Source organism: Sciurus vulgaris (assembly GCF_902686455.1).
Source record: "Sciurus vulgaris genome assembly, chromosome: 6".
NCBI lineage: Eukaryota > Metazoa > Chordata > Mammalia > Rodentia > Sciuridae > Sciurus > Sciurus vulgaris.
This window is the reverse complement of record NC_136466.1, coordinates 48,792,581-48,811,937: the sequence shown is the minus strand read 5'-3', so window position 1 is coordinate 48,811,937 and position 19,357 is coordinate 48,792,581. Positions and strand designations below refer to the sequence as shown.

At 33.8% G+C, this 19,357-nt stretch overlaps 2 protein-coding genes across 2 annotated transcripts in view; one reads left to right on the top strand and one right to left on the bottom strand.

Annotated features, from left to right (window-relative positions):
* DTWD2 (DTW domain containing 2) overlaps nucleotides 1-19,357 on the top strand; it is a 163,070-nt gene that overhangs the window by 118,364 nt on the left and 25,349 nt on the right. The gene's annotated exons all lie outside the window — the stretch shown is intronic.
* LOC306663426 (large ribosomal subunit protein mL42-like) lies at nucleotides 5,658-9,748 on the bottom strand (the record flags this gene model as incomplete). Its single annotated transcript, XM_079143782.1, has 2 exons — nucleotides 5,658-6,526; nucleotides 9,720-9,748. 2 exons carry the CDS (start codon nucleotides 9,746-9,748, stop codon nucleotides 6,100-6,102), a joined length of 456 nt encoding a protein of 151 aa, XP_078999908.1. The 3' UTR covers nucleotides 5,658-6,099.

Below are 19,357 nucleotides of genomic sequence, written 5' to 3'. Positions count from 1 at the left end.
GTTTATCACCACCCCTTCACAATGGTCAATGAGCATATGACAAGGTTCATGACAGTGTTTGTTAATAGGAAAGTAGAAATAAACCACCATATGGCCAAAATAAAAAACTCACTTTGTAAAAATATATTAAGTCCTATACATATCAAGACTTTGCATTATATATATTTATATACATAACATACACACCAATTATACTTCATTAAAAAAATTTATTAACACACACACAGACAAATAGGAAGTTCACTCACCTAGTTAGTGACAGGATAGAGAGTACTGTTGAGGTCTCCTAAATTACAAAAGAGTTTTAATGAAAAAAATGCATGTATCCCATTTCTATGTTAAAAAATAGACAATAAAAAAATCTCTCCTTGGTTTCATTGGAATGAAAGTAAAGGCTATGCAGGAGTTTCATAAACTGACAAATACTGTAGAAAAAAAGAAAAAATATACAAAATATTCACAGAGATCACTTTATTCCCACTAAAATGGCAAACAATTTTTAAAAGTCTAATAATACCAAATACAGGAGATGTTATGGAGCAAATGGAACTCTTTTTCACTACCAAAAGGCATATAAAGTGTTACTATTTTGGAACACCATTAGCCAGTATTTCATGAAATTGCAGATTTTTATAACCCAGTACTTACCAGTTCTACTCCGAGGCATGTGCTTTGGTGAAATTCCTGCACTCCTAGACCAAGATATATGAATTTTTATTACTTTTCTTTTAATAACAAGTAACTTTAAATATCCCAAATGTTTCAGTAACTAGGAAGACAGAAATGAAAATATATGTACTGTAGCTATAAGAATCAATACAGATGAATCCCTATTATAGAATACTGCTAAAAAGAGAAGACACAGAAGAATACCTACTTTTTTAAACATAAAGTTTAAAAATAGGCAAAATTTAATGATGTTTTATGTATGATACCTAAAAGAGAATTATAAAAAATGTAGAGTAGTGGTTATCTTCTCCCTCCTCTTCTTTCTCTCTCAGCATGTGGAGAATTTAGGATGAAGCATCCTGAAAGTGTCAATCATTTTGGTCTATTTTTTAAATTAGTTATTAGAGTTTCTAGGGGTGTCAGTTTTAGTCTTACACTTCATAACTCAAATATTACCTATTGTTTTCTGTAGATGTTAAAAATAACTATATTTTAAAAATTAAAGTGTTAGAAGTATAAATTTTATACAGTTAATATTCATTATCTCTAGATGACTTTTTAACATTTATGCTGTACTTTTCTAAGTCTTGTAAGTCTTTTATAATTAACAGTTAAGATTTTCATTTATTTTTTACTTTCATCACAGGCAGGGTGATCAATAATTACCTGTGGATTCAAATTTCAGAGGAGAGTTTCCATGAATAGTCTCTTGGAGCTTCCATAATTCCTGGATAATTTTCTTGGTCAAAGTGATCCTGCCCCGCTTTCTCCCTAACCTCACTTTTAACTAAATATTCCATGTTTAAGAAGTGTAGGATCAACTTACTGCAGTCACACAGAGGCAGCCAACATGCTTCTTTATGTTGAGAAAAAAATTGCTTATGTTTAGAAAAAACAATGAAGATTGTAGAAAAGAGTGATAATTACAGGAAATAAAAGCACAAATGCAAAATTTTCCAATAGTTTGCTAAGGAGTGTGGTGACCTTGAGTTATAATCCATCCTATTAAGCCATTTTGTCAGGTTTAATACCAAGGATATTTATTTTTGAAAATCATGAGGTCCAATATTTACTCTCTTTTCAGATTTTCCAATAAGCATCTTTATCTTTCGTTAGTATTTTGTTAGTTAAATTTGGGTTAGTATTTTTTTTATGGATATAATATGCTTAATTATTCACTTATACACAATATTATTAAATAATTCCAAGCCATTCATCTTTAGTAAAAGTTTATTTTAAAGTTGTGCAGTGAATATCCTTTGTCAGCAAGACACTTCCTTTTTAATAATTTTTTATCATCAATAACAAAATGTAAATGTTATTATATGAAATTTGGATAAAAGATAATCAACATTTTAATTTTTTAAGAATTTTTTTCACAATACCTTTATTTTGTTTATTTTTATGTGGTGCTGAGGATCAAACCCATTGCCTTACACATGCTAGGCAAGTGCTATACTCCTGAGTTACAGCTGCACTCCCAACATTTTAATTTTAAAGGAACAAAAATTTAAATACTGTGGTTATTAAAATAAGATATTTATAGTTAAATATTTAGTAAAGTTGACTCAATATATGCAAATCAGTAAGCATAATATAGTACATAAATAGAAAGAAGGTTAAAATCACATAATTATCTCAAATAGATATAGAAAAAAAGTCTTTGATAAAATTCACTAGCCCTCATGATAAAAGCCAAGAACAAATTATATATAGAAGTATCATATCTCAACTAAGACACACTTCCAGCCAGCCTCATACTCAATGGGGAAAAACTGGAAGTGTTTTCTCTGAGATCAGGAACAAGACAAGGGTGTTCACTTGTACTATTCTTCAATATAGTAGTATAAATTCTAGCCAGAGTAATTAGGCAAGAGAAATTAATAAAAAGGATATAAATAGAAAAGAAGGAAGTCAAGTTACATGAAATCCTAAAGACTTACCAAAAGAATTTTAGAACTGATAAATTAAGTAAAATTGCAGAATACAAAAATCAATATACAAAAATCAGAAGTCTTCTAGATACCGATGATGAACTTGCTGAGAAAGAAATTAGGAAAGCAATTCCATGTACAATAACCACACTCACAAAAAATCAATAAACCTGACTAAGGATGTGAAAGCACTCTACAGTGAAAATTATAAGACACTGAATAAACTGAAGATGTTAGAAGGGGGAAAAACCTCCCATATTCATGGGTTGGGTAAATTAATATCATTAAAAATTACCATATTACTGAAAACAATCTACAGAGTCATTGCAGTTCCTATTATCAATGGCATTCTTCACAGACCTAGAAATAACAATCCTAAAACTCTTATGGAAACACAAAGATCCCAAACAATATTGAGCAAAATAAAACAAAAACAAAAACAAGAAAACAAAAACCAAAAAAAAAAAAAAAAAAAAAAAAAATGCTGAAAGCATCACAGTACCTGATTTCAAAACATGCTACAGAACCATAGTAACAAAAGCAGTTATGGTATTGACACTAAAAGAGACCTGTAGATCAGTGGAACAGAAGATCAAGAAAAATCCATGCATCTTCAACCAACTGACTATCAAAGATGTTAAAAATATGTTGGAGAGCCTCTTCAACAAACAGTTCTGGGAAAACTGGACATTCATCTATAGAAGACTGAAACTAAACTCCCATCTCTCACCCTGTACAAAAGCCAACTGAAAATGAGTCAAAGACCTTAATAGAAGACACAAAGCTTTGGAACTACTAGAAGAAAATATGGGGGAAATGATTTAAGATATGGCACAGACTGTAATTTCCTGGATAAGATTCCAATAGCCCAGGAAACAGAAGAAAGAATTGACAAATGGGATTAAATGAATCAAATTAAAAGCGTCTGCTCAGCAGAGTGAAGAGATAGCCTACACAATGAGAAAAAATCTTAGCCAACTATTCTTTTGACAGAAAAATAATATCCCAAAATAAATAACCCATAAAACTTAACAACAGCCTACCAATGATCCAATCAATAAATGGGCAAATAACCCAAATAGATGCTTCACAAAACAGGAATTTCAGATGACCAATAAATATATGAAAAAAAGCTTCATATCTTAGCAGGGAAATGCAAATCAAAACTACTAGCAGGGAAATGCAAATTAAAACTACCTCAAGGGCTGGAGTTGTAACTTGGTGGTAGAGCATTTGCCTAGCACATGTCAATGGGTTCAATCCTAGCACCACATAAAAATAAATAGATAGATAGATAAAATAAAGGTATTATGTCTATCTACAACAACAACAACAACAACAACAACAACAACAAAAAAACCCAACTACCTTGAGATACCATCTTATCCCAGTTAGAGTAGCTATTAAAAATAAATAAATGAAGAAAGGCAGCGAAAGTGTGGAGAAAAAGGAACTCTTACGTACTGTTGGTAGAAATGCAAATTACTACAAGGACTATGGAAAACACTGTGGAGGTTCCTAAAAAAAAAATTAAAACTAGAACACCATATGATCCAGCTATATTTGTATGGCATTGGCATAAAAAGAGATGTGTAGAACAGTGGAACAAAAGTAGAATCAGAGACCCAGAAATAAATCCAAACATCTTCAGTCAACTGACTCTTTATAGTGGTGCCAAATGCCACTTCTGAGTATATCTGAAGTTAATGAAGTCAGCATACAAAAGACATGCTTGCATACCCAGGTTCTTTGCAGCAATAGCCAAGATTTAGAAACAGCCTAGGTGCCCATCCACAGATGAATGGATAAATAAAATATGGTATATATACAAATCGAGTACTATTCAGCTATACAGAAGAATGAAATCCTGCCATTTGCAGGAAAAGGTGGAACTGGAAAACATGTTCAGTAAAATAAGCTAGACACCAAAGACAAATATTGCATGTTTTCTCAGACATGGAAACTAAAAGACAACAAATAAAAAAAGATCTAATAGAAAAAGAACTGTTAGGGTCTATAAAGAGGGTGAAAGAGAGAAGTAGAAGAGAGGAATTGAATGATAGGAGAAGGGAAGGGAGACATAATCAAAGCTCAATATATGTATGGAAATGCCACAGTGAAACTCATTAAATTGTATAATATGTTAATAATAATAGTAATACTTTATATAGAATGTGAAATGTCTTTGAAATCTATGAATAATATATATGTGATCATGAAATTCTGGTGTTCCATCATATCAAGTCTATGCCTATTTGATAATTTAGAAAACTTTGGTATCTCATACACTGTGTGTGTGTGTGTGTGTGTGTGTGTGTGTGTGTGATTAGACAAATATAATGGTTATAGGAAAAGGTTTTGTGTCATCTACTTTTCTTAGGACAATACATATAAAATATTCTATGTTTATTCCCTTAAGAAATTTTTCTCCTGATGTGTACTCTAAAAATATCACTTTAAATTGAAGCATAATTTTTAGAAAAGACAACTTACCTATATTCTCAACATAGATAATAACATGCTAAGTTTTGCTTTGGTTGAACTTTTCCTGGATATGAAAAGAAATTGAAGAAAATCTTTGGATATGTGTTTTGCATTATAAAAAATTAGAATTCATAGAGTAAGAGAAAGTAATTTTTAAAATACTTCTAAGAAAGAATTAGATAAGCATGGCATATTTTATAATTAAACACAGTTTAATCATTTGGATCATAAATTCTAAGCACTTTTAATAGATTCCTCAGTTTAAATAGGAATGTATTTTTTTATTTAATAGAGTGAATGTCCAAATTTCTAATTCTTGAAGGAATTTGGTGCAATCAGTGTGCTATCCTGCTTTATAAACTTAATCAAGTCTCTCAAAAGATACAAATTACGACTATTACTGTTTTCCAATTTTCAGTTTTCCTTTTTTTTTTAAAATGGATAAAGAAACTGTGGTATACATACACAATGGAATATCATTCAGCCATAAAGAAGAATAATATTATGGCATTTGCAAATGATGGAATTGGAGAATATCATGCTGTGTGAAGTAAGCCAATTCCAAAAAACCAAAGGCCAAATGTTTTCCCTGATAAGTGGATTATGATATATAATGGGGGTGGGGAGTGGGGAGTGAGAGAAGAATGGAGGAACTTTAGATTATGTAGAAGGAAATTAGAGGGAGGGAGTATATGAAAAATGGTGGAATGAGACAGATATCATTACCCTGTGTACATGTATGATTACACAAATGGTATAAATCTACATTGTGTACAACCATAGAAATGAAATGATGTACCCATCTTGTGTACAGTGAATCAAAATGCAGTCTGTAAAAAATAAAAAAAAATAGTTAAAAAAAGAAAAAATAAATATATATTCTAACATATGAAAAGACATTATTATCATTTTACTATATAGCATAATAGTGAATATACCAGATTGCATATTCTTAAATGGCAAATGAGATACTGGATAGCATTTTTCTTTGATTCTCCCAAGAATCTCAGTATCATCTGTCTTTTGGAGGATTCAGATTCTTATGACGTCTGTGATACTGTCCATGAGGATACCAATGATGCTTAGTAGTAAATAACATTTTGCTAAGTTTTTCTATCATGGGTCCTTGCTCAGGGTGTTTATCTTTTTCTTCTAATCTGGTTTTTAGCACTTGATCATGTGCTTCTTCATTACTGTGCACAGGATCTGGTTTAGGGATAGGTTGTGTGTGTTCACATGGGACATCCACAGAAGGGTGGTAGCATACCATTGTCCTGCTATCAGATGTCAAAGTAAGCTTTGCTTTGCAATCATAGTCATCTGGAAGAGAAGAAAATGTAGATTTATGACAAACACCAGATAAAATTCCATTTTGAATTGAAAATAAATGCTTCAAGAAAGTTTTCTTTGATATCACCCACTTCAATGCTGTTGTTGCCCTAGTGTTATAAAATGATCAGATGATATGATGACAGATGTTCTGAAGAGCAACCACCTTTAAGACTGCTTCTGGACACACCGATTTTTTTTCATGTTGCCTCCCAATTTTCAGTTTTCTATGCAAAATTTGCTAATTATTTATAGTAGTTTATCAGTTTTTAAAGTTTTAATTCAGACACAAATCCCTAAACTCTTTAAACGGTCCCTCTCTCCATTCTTCGTCCCTACAACTCCTTCCCCCAAAAAGTCACCAAAAGTCCTAAATTTAGGTATTTGTGGCTGGATTTGGCATGGGTAATTCATAACTATAGTTGTTATGTGTGACTGTGATCAGTGTTCATTAGTGTGACTCATATTTATCGAGTAGCAACTACTATTTTGGGGCAGTGTTCTAGACACTAGAACACAAAACTAAGTACAATAAATAACCACTGAGATTAGTAGGTAATTTCAATGATATAGAACTTAATTCCATCTACATTGATTATTTCTCTTTTAGACAAGGTCAACATTCTAATTAGCATGGCTTCTATCTTAAATAATTCTAGCCCCAGTTACAGTATTTAATTTCAAGTTATTATCATTATCTCTAATCTGGTTTCATGCAAACAGAATAAGGGGTGCTTTAAAATGCAGATTTTATTCAGGTTGGATTCAGGAAGACCTCACTAGCATTTGAGAACTGGATAAGTAGTAGTTATCCAGGCAAAGAGTAGGATAAAGAAACTTGTAGACCACCACCCTTAGTCTGACTGGTAGGTAGTAAGGGGGTGAGAAGAGTGTGGTTTTGATAAAATAGATGATTTGTAGGCTATTGTAAGGATTTTACTTTGTTACAAGCTATTTATGGATTCTAATCTAAGTAATAGCACGATTCATTTGTTTATTTAATCATCTGGCTGGTGCATTGAGAATGATTTATAAGAAGGCTGAGTTAGAAGCAATATCTAGTTAAATGTTTTCAGGAATCCAGGTTAGAGATGATGATGACTTGAAATCGAATACTGCAATTGGGGAGTTTTTGAAGATAGAAGCCATGCTATTAGTTTAAAAGATTTTGTGGTTTTGTGTCCCTGTGTTAGGATGTTGACCTTGTCTAATAGAGAAAGAATTAATGTAGATGGAATTAAGTTTTAAATATTGCCAATAAATTAAATATACATAAAGTTTTTATATGGATTAAGAAGTGTGAATCTCAATAAGATGCTATTGGTATAAACTATAAGAAAGCATTCATTGAGCAGAAGGTAAAAAACAGAATAAATCACAGCTTGTTAAATATTATATATCATCTTCGTGATACTTAAAATTAGTGCTTTCTACAAATGAAACATACCACTGTTTTGATTGACTATGTAATGGAATTTCCATTTAAATAATTTGAAAAGATGAATGGTAATCTTTATAAAAATTCAGTTTTAATTTGAAATCAGAATTCCCCCACTGAATAGAAAAGAATTTCCTGTAATTTAATTAAGAATTTTTTATCTCACATACTTTTCCCACATTCTTTTTACTGTTTGCTGTGGTTATCAGTGTATCAGATGGCAGTCACTAAAAATGAATTCATTTATCAAATTCCATATCTGGCATTTTTCATACTGGAAAGTTGACAGTTATGCCATCTTTCAGAGGAGAATACATTATCTGTCTTTGATGGTTATTACATGGAACTTTCATGTTGTTCAAACTGTGTTGCGATGGATTCATTTAAGAAATCCCATTCACTTTTGGATTTCGCTATTTCACTCTTATGTAGTCATTAGAACAAGTGTAGGCATTATCAAACATCTCAACATGTTAATTGCACTTGAAGGGACAATAGTGTTAATTAAATTTCACAACTGTAAAATATAAAGCACAATTTCAAAACTTTTCAGCTCTTAGGAAAAATGATTATTATGTATTTGAGTTTTAAAACTTTATTAACCAATCAGATCTACTTATATCCCTGGCACTCAGTTGTAATGAGAAGAACATACTAATTTATGCTCATAATGTGGCTAATTATTGTTCTTTAAATAACAGTGAAATATATTTTCATGTATTTCAACTTAACTCTGTGTATATGTTTTTCTTCCATTTTGCTGAAAAAACAAAGGACGCATAATGTGAGATTTAATCAAAGCCCTATTGAGTGTTCAACTGACTGATGGGAAATCAAGAGAATCCAAGAATTTTAAAATCTGATGGAATCTTAAGAATTCAGAGGGGAATAGACTTACTATTTCATGTGTTAGGAAAATTTAACCCTGAAAAATAAGTAACCTATCTAAAGTCACACAGCCGATTACTGACAATTATCTTCTGCTTTAATTTGATTTTGGTATTTTGCATAGTAGAAAAATCTTCTAATTGGAAAGCACATTTATTAAGCTAGTATTTATGAGAATTTCTTTCTTCCTTTCTTTTCTTTTTTTCTTTTGGTACTAGGGATCGAACTCAGGGGTGCTTAACCACTGAGCTACATTCCCATCCATTTTTATAGGGCCTCACTAAGTTGCTGAGGCTGGCTTTGAACCCACGATCCTCCTGCCTTAGCCTCCCCAGCCCCTGGGATTGGCATGTGCCACCGCACCTGGCTACTTATGAGAATTTCGAATAATGTTATAGGTGTGCATAAAAATACATGTTGAGTAAGAAATGCTTAAAAAGTCAACATTCTTGTAGCCATTATTCAGGTCAAGAAATAGAACATTGCTAAAACATTATACATCCCTTAAAGTCTCCTTTTGCCACCATACATGATACCTACCCATCTCACTACAACTTCTCTTATTCCTCAAGGTTACCATATTCTGACCTTCATTGTAATTTTTTTTTTGTATAAACTAGTGTTTTCTATTTTGTTAAAGACATTCATTCCTATCTCGGGTTTATAACCTTTTATGTATCTTTTAAAAGCTTGAGTTTTTCTTTTATATTTGTCTTTAATGTACTCATAACTGAGTGTTTTTGTTTGGTATGAGCCAAGTCCAGTTTCACCTCACCCTCCCTTTCTGTGGCTACCCAGTTGTTTCAGCACTTACTGACAAGGCCTTTTAAAATAACCCTGCTTTGCAATGTTACCACCATCATTCAACATTATGCATATGCATGAAAATTTACTTCTGTGCTTTAAGTACTATTCTAATGGTCTGTGTGTCTCTGTACCAGTTTCATGCTATCTTAATTGCTTTATATTAAGTCTACCTGGTAGGAAAAATCCTACTGCTTTTCATCGAGATTATCTTGATATTTTTGTACTTTTCATTAACATAATTTCAGAATCAGGAAAATAAAATTCCACAAAAATATTTCTTGAGATTCTTACTGATCTTCTTTTAACTCATAGAGCAAATTTCAAGACTTCTATATAATATTGTGTTTTTTTCCATGAATATTGTATATGTTTCCTTTTATTTAAGTTTTTTGTAACATTGCTTAGTAAATAACAAACTATTAGTGGGAGTGTTGTCTGGTACAGCTATCATGGTAAGCAGTATTGAAATTTCCCAAGAAATTAAAAATAGAATTACAAAATGACGCAGCAATCCCATTTCTGGGCCATTTCTCATGTTCATTACAACATTTTGCACAATAACCTTGTTACAATAATAACCAAGATATGGAAACAACCAAAGTGTCTGTCAGCAGACAGAAGCATAAAGAAACAGTGGTGTGCACACACAATGGAATATTATTCAACCCAGAAGAGAACACAGTTTTGGCATTTGCCATAGCATGAATTAGTCTGGAGGATATTGTGCTAAGTGAAATAAGACAGACACAGAAAGAAAAAATATTGCGTGATCTCACATATATGTGGAATCTTTTAAAAAATTAACTGTGTAGATAGAGATTAAAATGGTTTTACCAAGGTTGGGTTGGGGGAGTAGGAATTGGGGAGATGTAGGTAAGAGTAAACCAAGTGTCAGATTTGTAGGAATGATAATTCTAGAAATCTAACATACAATACAAGGACCACAAATTGTACTGTATGTGGGATTCATGCTGAGTAGATTTTATCTGCTCTTGCCACAAAAACAAGAGTAACTGAAATGATGAATATGCTAATTTACTTCACTATAATTGTCCTTTTTACTGTCTCTCTGTATCTCATAATACCATATTGAATACCTTAAGTGTGCATAGTAAAATTTATTAGAAAAAATCTAGACTGTAATTATTGAGAAAGACATGTAAGCATTTGCAAGTTTACATACTTGTTTCAGTTGTAAACAAAGTCAAACTATTTGCTATAAATAACAAGTCTTAAAAGTTCTGATGCTTTTCATTTTATAATTTTCTCTTTTAAAAAACTGTAACCCACAGTGTCTTCTCTACGTGTTCTGTGCTGTGTATTGTTCAAAGAAACATGGCAACCTATTGCTAACCAACAGTGTGTGTCTCTTTGCCACTTTTATTATCATAAATGCAGAGGTAGAGGAAGATAAGAGAATGCATTGAAAACAATGGGTAGATAAGACAATCAGTCATCTAAGAATTTTCATGTAAAAAGTGATTTTCAAAAATTATCGTTAATTCTTAGTATGTCTTTTCTGTTATATAGTGTTGTTTGGGCACTGAAAGACATACAATCTATTTATTTTGGTAATTACTGCAAATTTTAATGGTGCTCAAACCTTGTACATCAAGGGCAAAAGAGTAAAAACCTAAACTTTTCCTTGTCTCTAAATCTTTACGGACTAGGGTTGTGGCTTAGTGGTAAGAATGAATGCTTGCCTCACATATGTAAGGCACTGGGTTCAATCCTCAGCACAACAAAAATAAATAAAATAATAAAAGTATAAAATATAAATATATCTTTAATGAAAATATTCATGCCATTTATCTGTATGTATGTATGTGTGTGTGTGTGTGTGTGTGTGTGGTGTGTTAATTTTGGTAACTAGAACCTTGCACATGCTAGTCAAGCGCTCTACCATTGAGCTGTATCCCTAGCCCAAACCTTAACTGTCATTTATCTGACAGAATAACCCTTTCTCCTCTATCATTCAGTAAAACCTCTCTCTCCTGTTTCTTTGGCCTGCTTCATACATTGCCATTTCTCTGCCTATTTATAGCTTTCCTTTTTCCATCCTCACATAAAAGTTGATGTTCTTTTGGGTGTCATGAGTCCCGGGTCATTCTGCACCTTTGACCACACCCTTGACTAGACCATCGCCCCTGGCGTTATATAGTAAAGCCGAATCACTTCACATTTATTTATTGGATTGTAAAGGGAGCATTGGAAATCAGCATCACCTTCATCCTACTTAACATCAGCAGCAGCAGGACCTCCTCATCAACATCTAGGCCAGTATGGAATGCTTGTGCCAGACATTGCTGGACATTTCCTGTGTGGTAGCTTTTTAAAATGTACTCACCCTCTAAAGTTGTTATGTTTTAGGTACTGAGAGTTTAAGAGATTTGTTTAATCCAGTTATTTTGTCAGTTTAAACTGAGTGTGTCTAACTTCAGAGCTCGTGCTTTTAGTTGCTGTGCTTTTCTGCCTCCCAATTTGTGCATGTTATTTTTGTTCAAGGTTATAGAAGAGACAGGTGCTTTTAGCCAAATGAAGTTGCATACAATTTAACTCAGAGTAAATTTTAAATAAAAGTTGTATGCACATGAACTTCTGATGTAATTATTTAATGTTGTATTCCACACTTAGGCTAATTTACAATTCATTTTTTCAATAGCTGTTAATGATGCTATGACAGATTTTGAAACTGATAGAACTGCTGATTCTAAATGAAATTTCTCTTTGGTTGAAAATATTTGACTAGTAAGACGTTTTAAATTGGCTATTACATTGGCATATTAGTAGATCATATCTAATATCTTAAATCAGTTTCTAATTAAAAATTTCTAATAAAGAATTTTGAAAAATAAATTGATATTAATTCCAATGTGAAAAATGTCCACATGTAAACACACTTTAGTTAGACAAATTAAACTTTAGTTGGACATTGCAAAAGTTTTTATAGCATTGTTCAACTGAGACTTGTCCTGGTTAACTGTTGTTGAAAAAAAAAAAAGGAACTGGGTCAGTGGAATGTAATACAAAGACGTAACACTTATAACTTAGAGTGTCATTCTTCTTTTTGGCATTGTTTAATGTCAGAATGTTTTGTTCACTTACTGAAATCACTCTAAAGTTACTGTGAATAAGCTAAGAAATTCTTGTTTCCTTATTTTTTTATTTATCTTTTAATTTTTTACAGATGGCATTTTGATTCATTGTACACAAATGGAATACATCATTTTGTCTCCATGGTTGTACACGATGTAGAGTCATAACATTTGTGTCATACATGTACATAGGGTAATGATGTCTGTCTCATTCCATCATTTTTTATACGCTCCTCCCTCCATTTCCTTCTACATAATCTAAAGTTCCCCCATTCTTCTCTCCCTCTCCACCCTCCCCACCCCATTATATATCATTCTCCACTTATCAGGGAAAACATTTGGCCTTTGGTTTTTTTGGGATTGGCTTATTTATCTTAGCATGATATTCTACAGTTCCATCCATTTATTTGCAAATGCCATAATATTATTATTCTTTATGGCTGAAAAATATTCCATTGTGTATATATACCACAGTTTCTTTATCCATTCATCTGTTGAAGGGCATCTAGGTTGGTCCCACAATCTAGCTATTGTGAATTGAGCCACTGTAAACATTGATGTGGCTGTGTTACTGTAGTATGCTGATTTTAAGTCCTTTGGGTATAAAACCAGGAGTGGGATAACTGGGTCAAAAGGTGTGTCCATTCCAAGTTTTCTGAGGATTCTCCACACTGCTTTTCAGAGTGGCTGCACCAATTTGCAACTCCACCAGCAATGTAAAAGTGTACCTTTTCCCCACATCCATGCCAACATCTTTTATTGTGTTCTTGATAATAACCATTCTAATTGGAGTAAGATGAAATCTTAGAGTTGTTTTAATTTGCATTTCTCTAATTACTAGAGATGTTGAACATTTTTTCATATATTTAGTAGGCTTGTGTGTCTTCTTCTGTAAAGTGTCTGTCCAGTTCCTTGGCCCATTTATTGACTGGGTTCTTTGTATTTTTGGTGTAAAGTTTTGTAAGTTCTTTATAAATTTGGAGATAAGTGCTCTATCTGAAGTTCTGTGGAAAAGATTTTCTCCCACTCTGTAGGCTCTCTCTTCACATTCTTGATTGTATCCTTTGCTGAGAAAAAGCTTTTTAGTTTGAGTCCATCCCATTTATTGATTCTTCAAAATCCTATCTTTATTTTGAATGTTAGGCATTTTCATTTTAATGTGCCTTGGTGTGGATCTGTTTTGATTCTGTGCATTTGGTGTTCTGTAAGCCTCTTATATTTGATTTTCCATTTCATTTTTCAGGTTTGGGAAATTTTCTGATATTATTTCATTGAATAGGTTGTTCATTCCTTTGGTTTGTATCTCTGTGCCTTCCTCATTCCCAATAATTCTTAAATTTGGTCTTTTCATGATGTCCAATAGTTCTTGGAGATATTCTGTTCATGATTTCTTACCATCTTCTCTGTTTGGGCAACTTTATTTTCAAGATTAAATATTTTGTCTTCATTGTCTGAGGTTCTGTCTTCCAAGTGGTCTAGTCTTTTGGTGATGCTTTCCATTGAGGTTTTAATTTGGTTTATTGTTTCCTTCATTTAAGGATTTGTTTTTTTTTTTTTTTTTTGAGAATCTCTATCTCTTTGTTGAAATGATCTTTTGCTTCCTGCAGGTGCTCTTTCAGCTTATTGGTATTATCATTCATTGCCTGCATTTGCTCTCTTATCTCATCCTTTGCTTCCAGAATCATCTTAATCATGTATAATCTGAAGTCCTTTTCTGACATTTCTTCTACCATATTGTCATTGGATTCTATTACTATAGAATCTAGATTTGTTTGGATCATTTTCTTCCCTTGTTTTTCATGTAGTTCATGTATCTTCCCCTCTAGCAGTGCAGATCTGGGGTATTGCAGATTTCTCCCTATAGGCTTATAGTGGCCCTATATGTTTCCAAAACCTTTTCCTTAAGGGGAGATCAATATTAGCAGTGCCCAATTCAGACACTATGCAATCCGAGACCAAATAGCCTCTATGAGGACAATAACAAAATTGTCATAATAAACAGAATGAGTTCAAATATTATCTTCAGTAAAACAAAAAGATTTGCAATAAGGTCTGCAGTTTCTAATGGAGGACAAAGAGGATGAAGAGGGATGTAGAATGTGACTGTTAATGGGATAAGAAAAGAATATACAGAAGTTGTAGATAATACAAAGTGTGAGAGTGTAATCAAAAGAAATTGGATGTTAGCATGCAAAAAAGGGAGAAAGAGACTCTGAGGGAACATGTAAACAAAAGAAAAAGAGAGCAAGAAAGGTAAAGAAATAAAAACTTAAAATTTTTCAATAAAGAGAAAAAAAATCTACAGAATAACAGTCATATAGTAATGAAACCTCTCGGTCTTCAGTAGCCTGATGCATGAGAGGTACCTGACAATGAGCTTCAAGCCTGCAGCAGGTGTCTCAGGATGGGATTTGCCCCACCTAAAGATTGGAGCTCTGGCTTCCAGGATTATCCAAGATGGCCGCTCTGGCTTCCAAATGTGTCAGCAAATGGGGGGCTGCAGCTCAGGGTGTGGACATGGTCAGCTGGAGGTCCTGGAGGCGGGGTGTGGTTGGTCAGGCAGGGGTCCTGGAGGTCCGTGAGTTTGGTGTGGTTGGGGGATCCTGGAGGCCAGGTGCAATCAATCAGTCTGGGGTCCCGGTGATAGGGCGCAGTCAGTCGGTCTGGGGGTCCTGGCGGCAGGGAGCAGCAGTCAGTGGAAGTGAGGGCCCCAGAGGCAGGGAGTGATTGGTTGGGTGAGGGATCCTGGAGATGGGGTTCAGTCAGTCCGGCCAGGGATCCTATGGGGCCTGGCTGTTGTCTCAAAATGGCGGCCGCCCCGTGTAACCAAACCTGCAGGTACTGTAATAGTGAACTTCCAGGCAACAGCAGGCAGCTGGTGCTCCACTGGCGGTCAGCCATCAGTTTGCTGACTGTTGTTGGATGATCAGGAGGTGAACCTCGTGCGTTGGATGATGGATAGGTGTAAGGCAGGGGATGGACAGGCAAGAGGCAGGCAAATGGCAGATGATAGGCGCCTGCCAGTGAGCAATCTGCATTCAAAAAAGGTGTCGATATTTTGGCAGACTGCAGGTGATCACAGCAGACAAATGGGGTAAACAATAGGGGATTGATAAGCAGCAAAAACTGCCTCACCAAGAAACAGATATCCTCTGCTTGAAACCAGAGTTACGAAGCTACAAGAAATGCAGTCTCCCTGTAGTCTGCCATCTTGAATCAGCCCATTTATTGATTCTTGATTTTATTTCTTGCACTTTAGCAATCTTGTGAAGGAAGTCTGGTCCTAAGCCAACATGATGAAGATTCAGGCTTATTTTTTATTCTATTAGGTACAGGGTCTCTGGTCTAATTCCTATGTCCTTGATCCATTTTGAGTTGAGTTTTGTGCAGGGTGAGAGATAGAGGTTTAATTTCATTTTACTGCATATGGATTTCCAGTTTTGCCAGCACCATTTGTTGAACAGGCTGTCTTTCCTCCATTGTATGTTTTTGGCTCCTTTGTCTACTATGAGGTGACTGTTTTTATGTGGTTTTGTCTCTGTATCTTCTATTCTGTACCATTAGTCTGCCTGTCTGTTTTGGTGCCAATACCATGCTGCTTTTGTTACTATTGCTCTGTAGTATAGTTTAATGTCTGGTATTGTGATACCTCCTGTTTGACCTTTTCTACTTAGGATTGTTTTGACTATTCGAGGTCACTTGTTCTTCCAGATGAAGTTCATGATTGTTTCCTCTATTTCTATGAGGAATGTCATTGGGATTTTAATTGGAATTGTATTGAATCTCAATAGCGCCTTTGGTCAAATGGCCATTTAATAATGTTAATTCTGCCTATCCGAGTACATGGGAGTTCTTTCCATCTTCTAAGGTTTTCTTCAATTTCTTTCTTTAGTGTTCTGTAGTTTTCATTGTAGAGGTCTTTCACCTCTTTTGTTAGATTAATTCCCAAGTATCTTATTATTTTTGAGGCTATTGTGAATGGAGTGATTTTTCTAATTTCTCTTTCAGAGGATTCATCACTTATGAATAGAAATGCATTAGATTTATGCATATTGATTTTATATCCTGCAACTTTGCTGAATTCATTTATTAGTTCTAGAAGTTTTCTAGTGGAGTTTTTTGGATCTTCTAAATATAGGATCATGTCATCAGTAAATAGTGACAACTTTAGTTCTTCTTTTCCTATTTTTATCCCTTTAATTTCTTTGTATCCCTTTAATTTCTCTTTAATTACTCTGGCAAGTGTTTCAAGGATGATGTTGAATAGAAGTCCTGAAAGAGGGCATCCCTTTCTTGTTCCAGTTTTTAGAGGGAATGCTTTCAGTTTTTCTCCATTAAGAATGATGTTGGGGAAAAGAAAAAAGTGCAGCTAAGAACAAGAATGAGAGAAAAAGGTACAACATTATCTTAAAATTTATTCCAGACTGAGACACAAATTCTCATCCAATGTTTTGAGCAGAAAGTGAAGGAAAGTTAGAAAAACAGGTCCCTGTAGGGAAGGGTGTAGGAAGAATCTGGGAGTGATGAATGGTGACTATTTGTACAATGATTAATAGCTGACCAAGTGTCTCACTGCATGATTTCATGAGACTCACAGCAAGAGAGTTAGCATCTTTACCCTTATTTTATAGGTGTACAAAAAGACTCATTTTAGGTAACTTCTTGGGGACACATAGCTAATGAGACAGAGCCAGGTCTTCTTCTAAGACATATCCAACTTCAAGCTACACGACAAAGTGGCCTGCTACATAATATGCCAAAGACCAGGTTGAACTGTTGATAAATATTGCTTCTATTATGCAAATTTTACAATTTATAAAGATTTCTAGAAGATCAAAAAATAGAATGATGTTGACCGTGAGCTTACCATAGATGGCCTTTACGATGTTGAGGTATGTTCCTACTATTCCTATTTTTTTAATGTTTTAAGAATGAAGGGGTGCTAAATTTTATCAAATGTTTTTTCAGCATCTTTTGAAATAATCATATGATTCTTAACTTTAAGCCTATTGATGTGATGAATTACATTTATGGATTTCCGGATGTTGAACCAATCTTGCACTCCTGAAATAAACCTCACTTGATCATGATGCACTATCTTTTTAATATATATATATATATATATATAAAATTAAGTTATTAGCCTCTCATTTCTTTTTTTTAAATTTATTTTTATTGTAAACAAATGGAATACATGTTGTATCTGTTTGTACATGGAGTAATGGCATACCATTTGCGTAATCATACATTTACATAGGGTAATGGTGTTTGATTCTTTGTTATTTTTTCCTCCCCCCCACCCCTCCCACCCCTCTTTTCCCTCTGTATAGTCCTTCCTCCATTCTTGTCCCCGTCCCACCCCCCCATTTTGTGTCATCATCCGTTATCAGCGAGATCATTCATCATCCATTTGCCTGCAAATGTCATAATTTTATTATTCTTTATGGCTGAGTAATATTCCATTGTGTATATGTGTGTGTGTGTGTGTGTGTGTGTGTGTGTCTGTGTCTGTGTGTGTATATATATATGTATATATCACAGTTTCTTTATCCATTCATCAATTGAAGGACATCTAGGTTGGTTCCACAATCTGGCTATGGTGAATTGAGCAGCTATGAATGTGGCTGTATCTCTATAATAAGCTGATTTTAAGTCCTTTGGGTATAGGCCATGGAGTGGGATAGCTGGGTCAAGTGGTGGTTCCATTCCAAGTTTTCTAAGGAATCTCCACACTGCTTTCCAGAGTGGCTGCGCTAATTTGCAGCCCCACCAGCAATGTATGAGTGTACCTTTTTCCCCACATCCTCGCCAACACCTATTATTGCTTGTGTTTTTGATAATCGCCATTCTAATTGGGGTGAGATGGAATACTAGGGTAGTTTTTAATATATTTTTGTATTTGATTTGCCAGTATTTTGTTAAGGATTTTTGCATCTATGTTCATCAGGGATATTGTTCTAAAGTTTTCTTTCCTTGATGTGTCTTTGTCTGGTTTTGGTATCAGAGTGATACTATCCTCATAGAATGAATTGGAAGGTTTCCCTCTTTTTCTATTTCCTGGAATACTTTGAGGAGTATTGGTATCAGCTCTTCTTTAAAGGTCTTGTAGAATTCAGCTGAGAATCCATCTGGTCCTGGGCTTTTCTTGGTTGGTAGGCTTTTGATGGCTTCTTCTATTTTGGTATTTGAAATTGATCTGTTTAGATTGTGTACATCTTCCTGATTCGGTTTGGGAGGATCATATGTCTCTAAAAATTTGTCAATGTCTTTGATATTTTGTATTTTGTTGGAGTATAGATTTTCAAAGTAGCTTCTAATTATGTTATGTATTTCAATGGTGTCTGTTGTGATCTTTCCTTTTCCATCACAAATTCTAGTAATTTGAGTTTTCTCTCCTTTTCTTCATTAGTGTGGCTAGGGATTTATCAATTTTGTTTACTTTTTCAAAGAACCAACTTTTTGTTAATTTTTTGAATTGTTTCTCTTGTTTCAATTTCATTGATTTCAGCTCTGATTTTAATTATTTCCTGTCTTCTACTATTTTTGGTGTTGATCTGTTCTTTTTCTAGGGCTTTGAGATGTAATATTAGGTCATTTAGTTGTTGACTTTTTATTTTTTTCGTGTATGAGCTCAATGCAATGAACTTTTTCCTCTTAGTACTGCTTTCATAGTGTCCCAGAGATTTTGATATGTTGTGTCACTGTTTTCATTT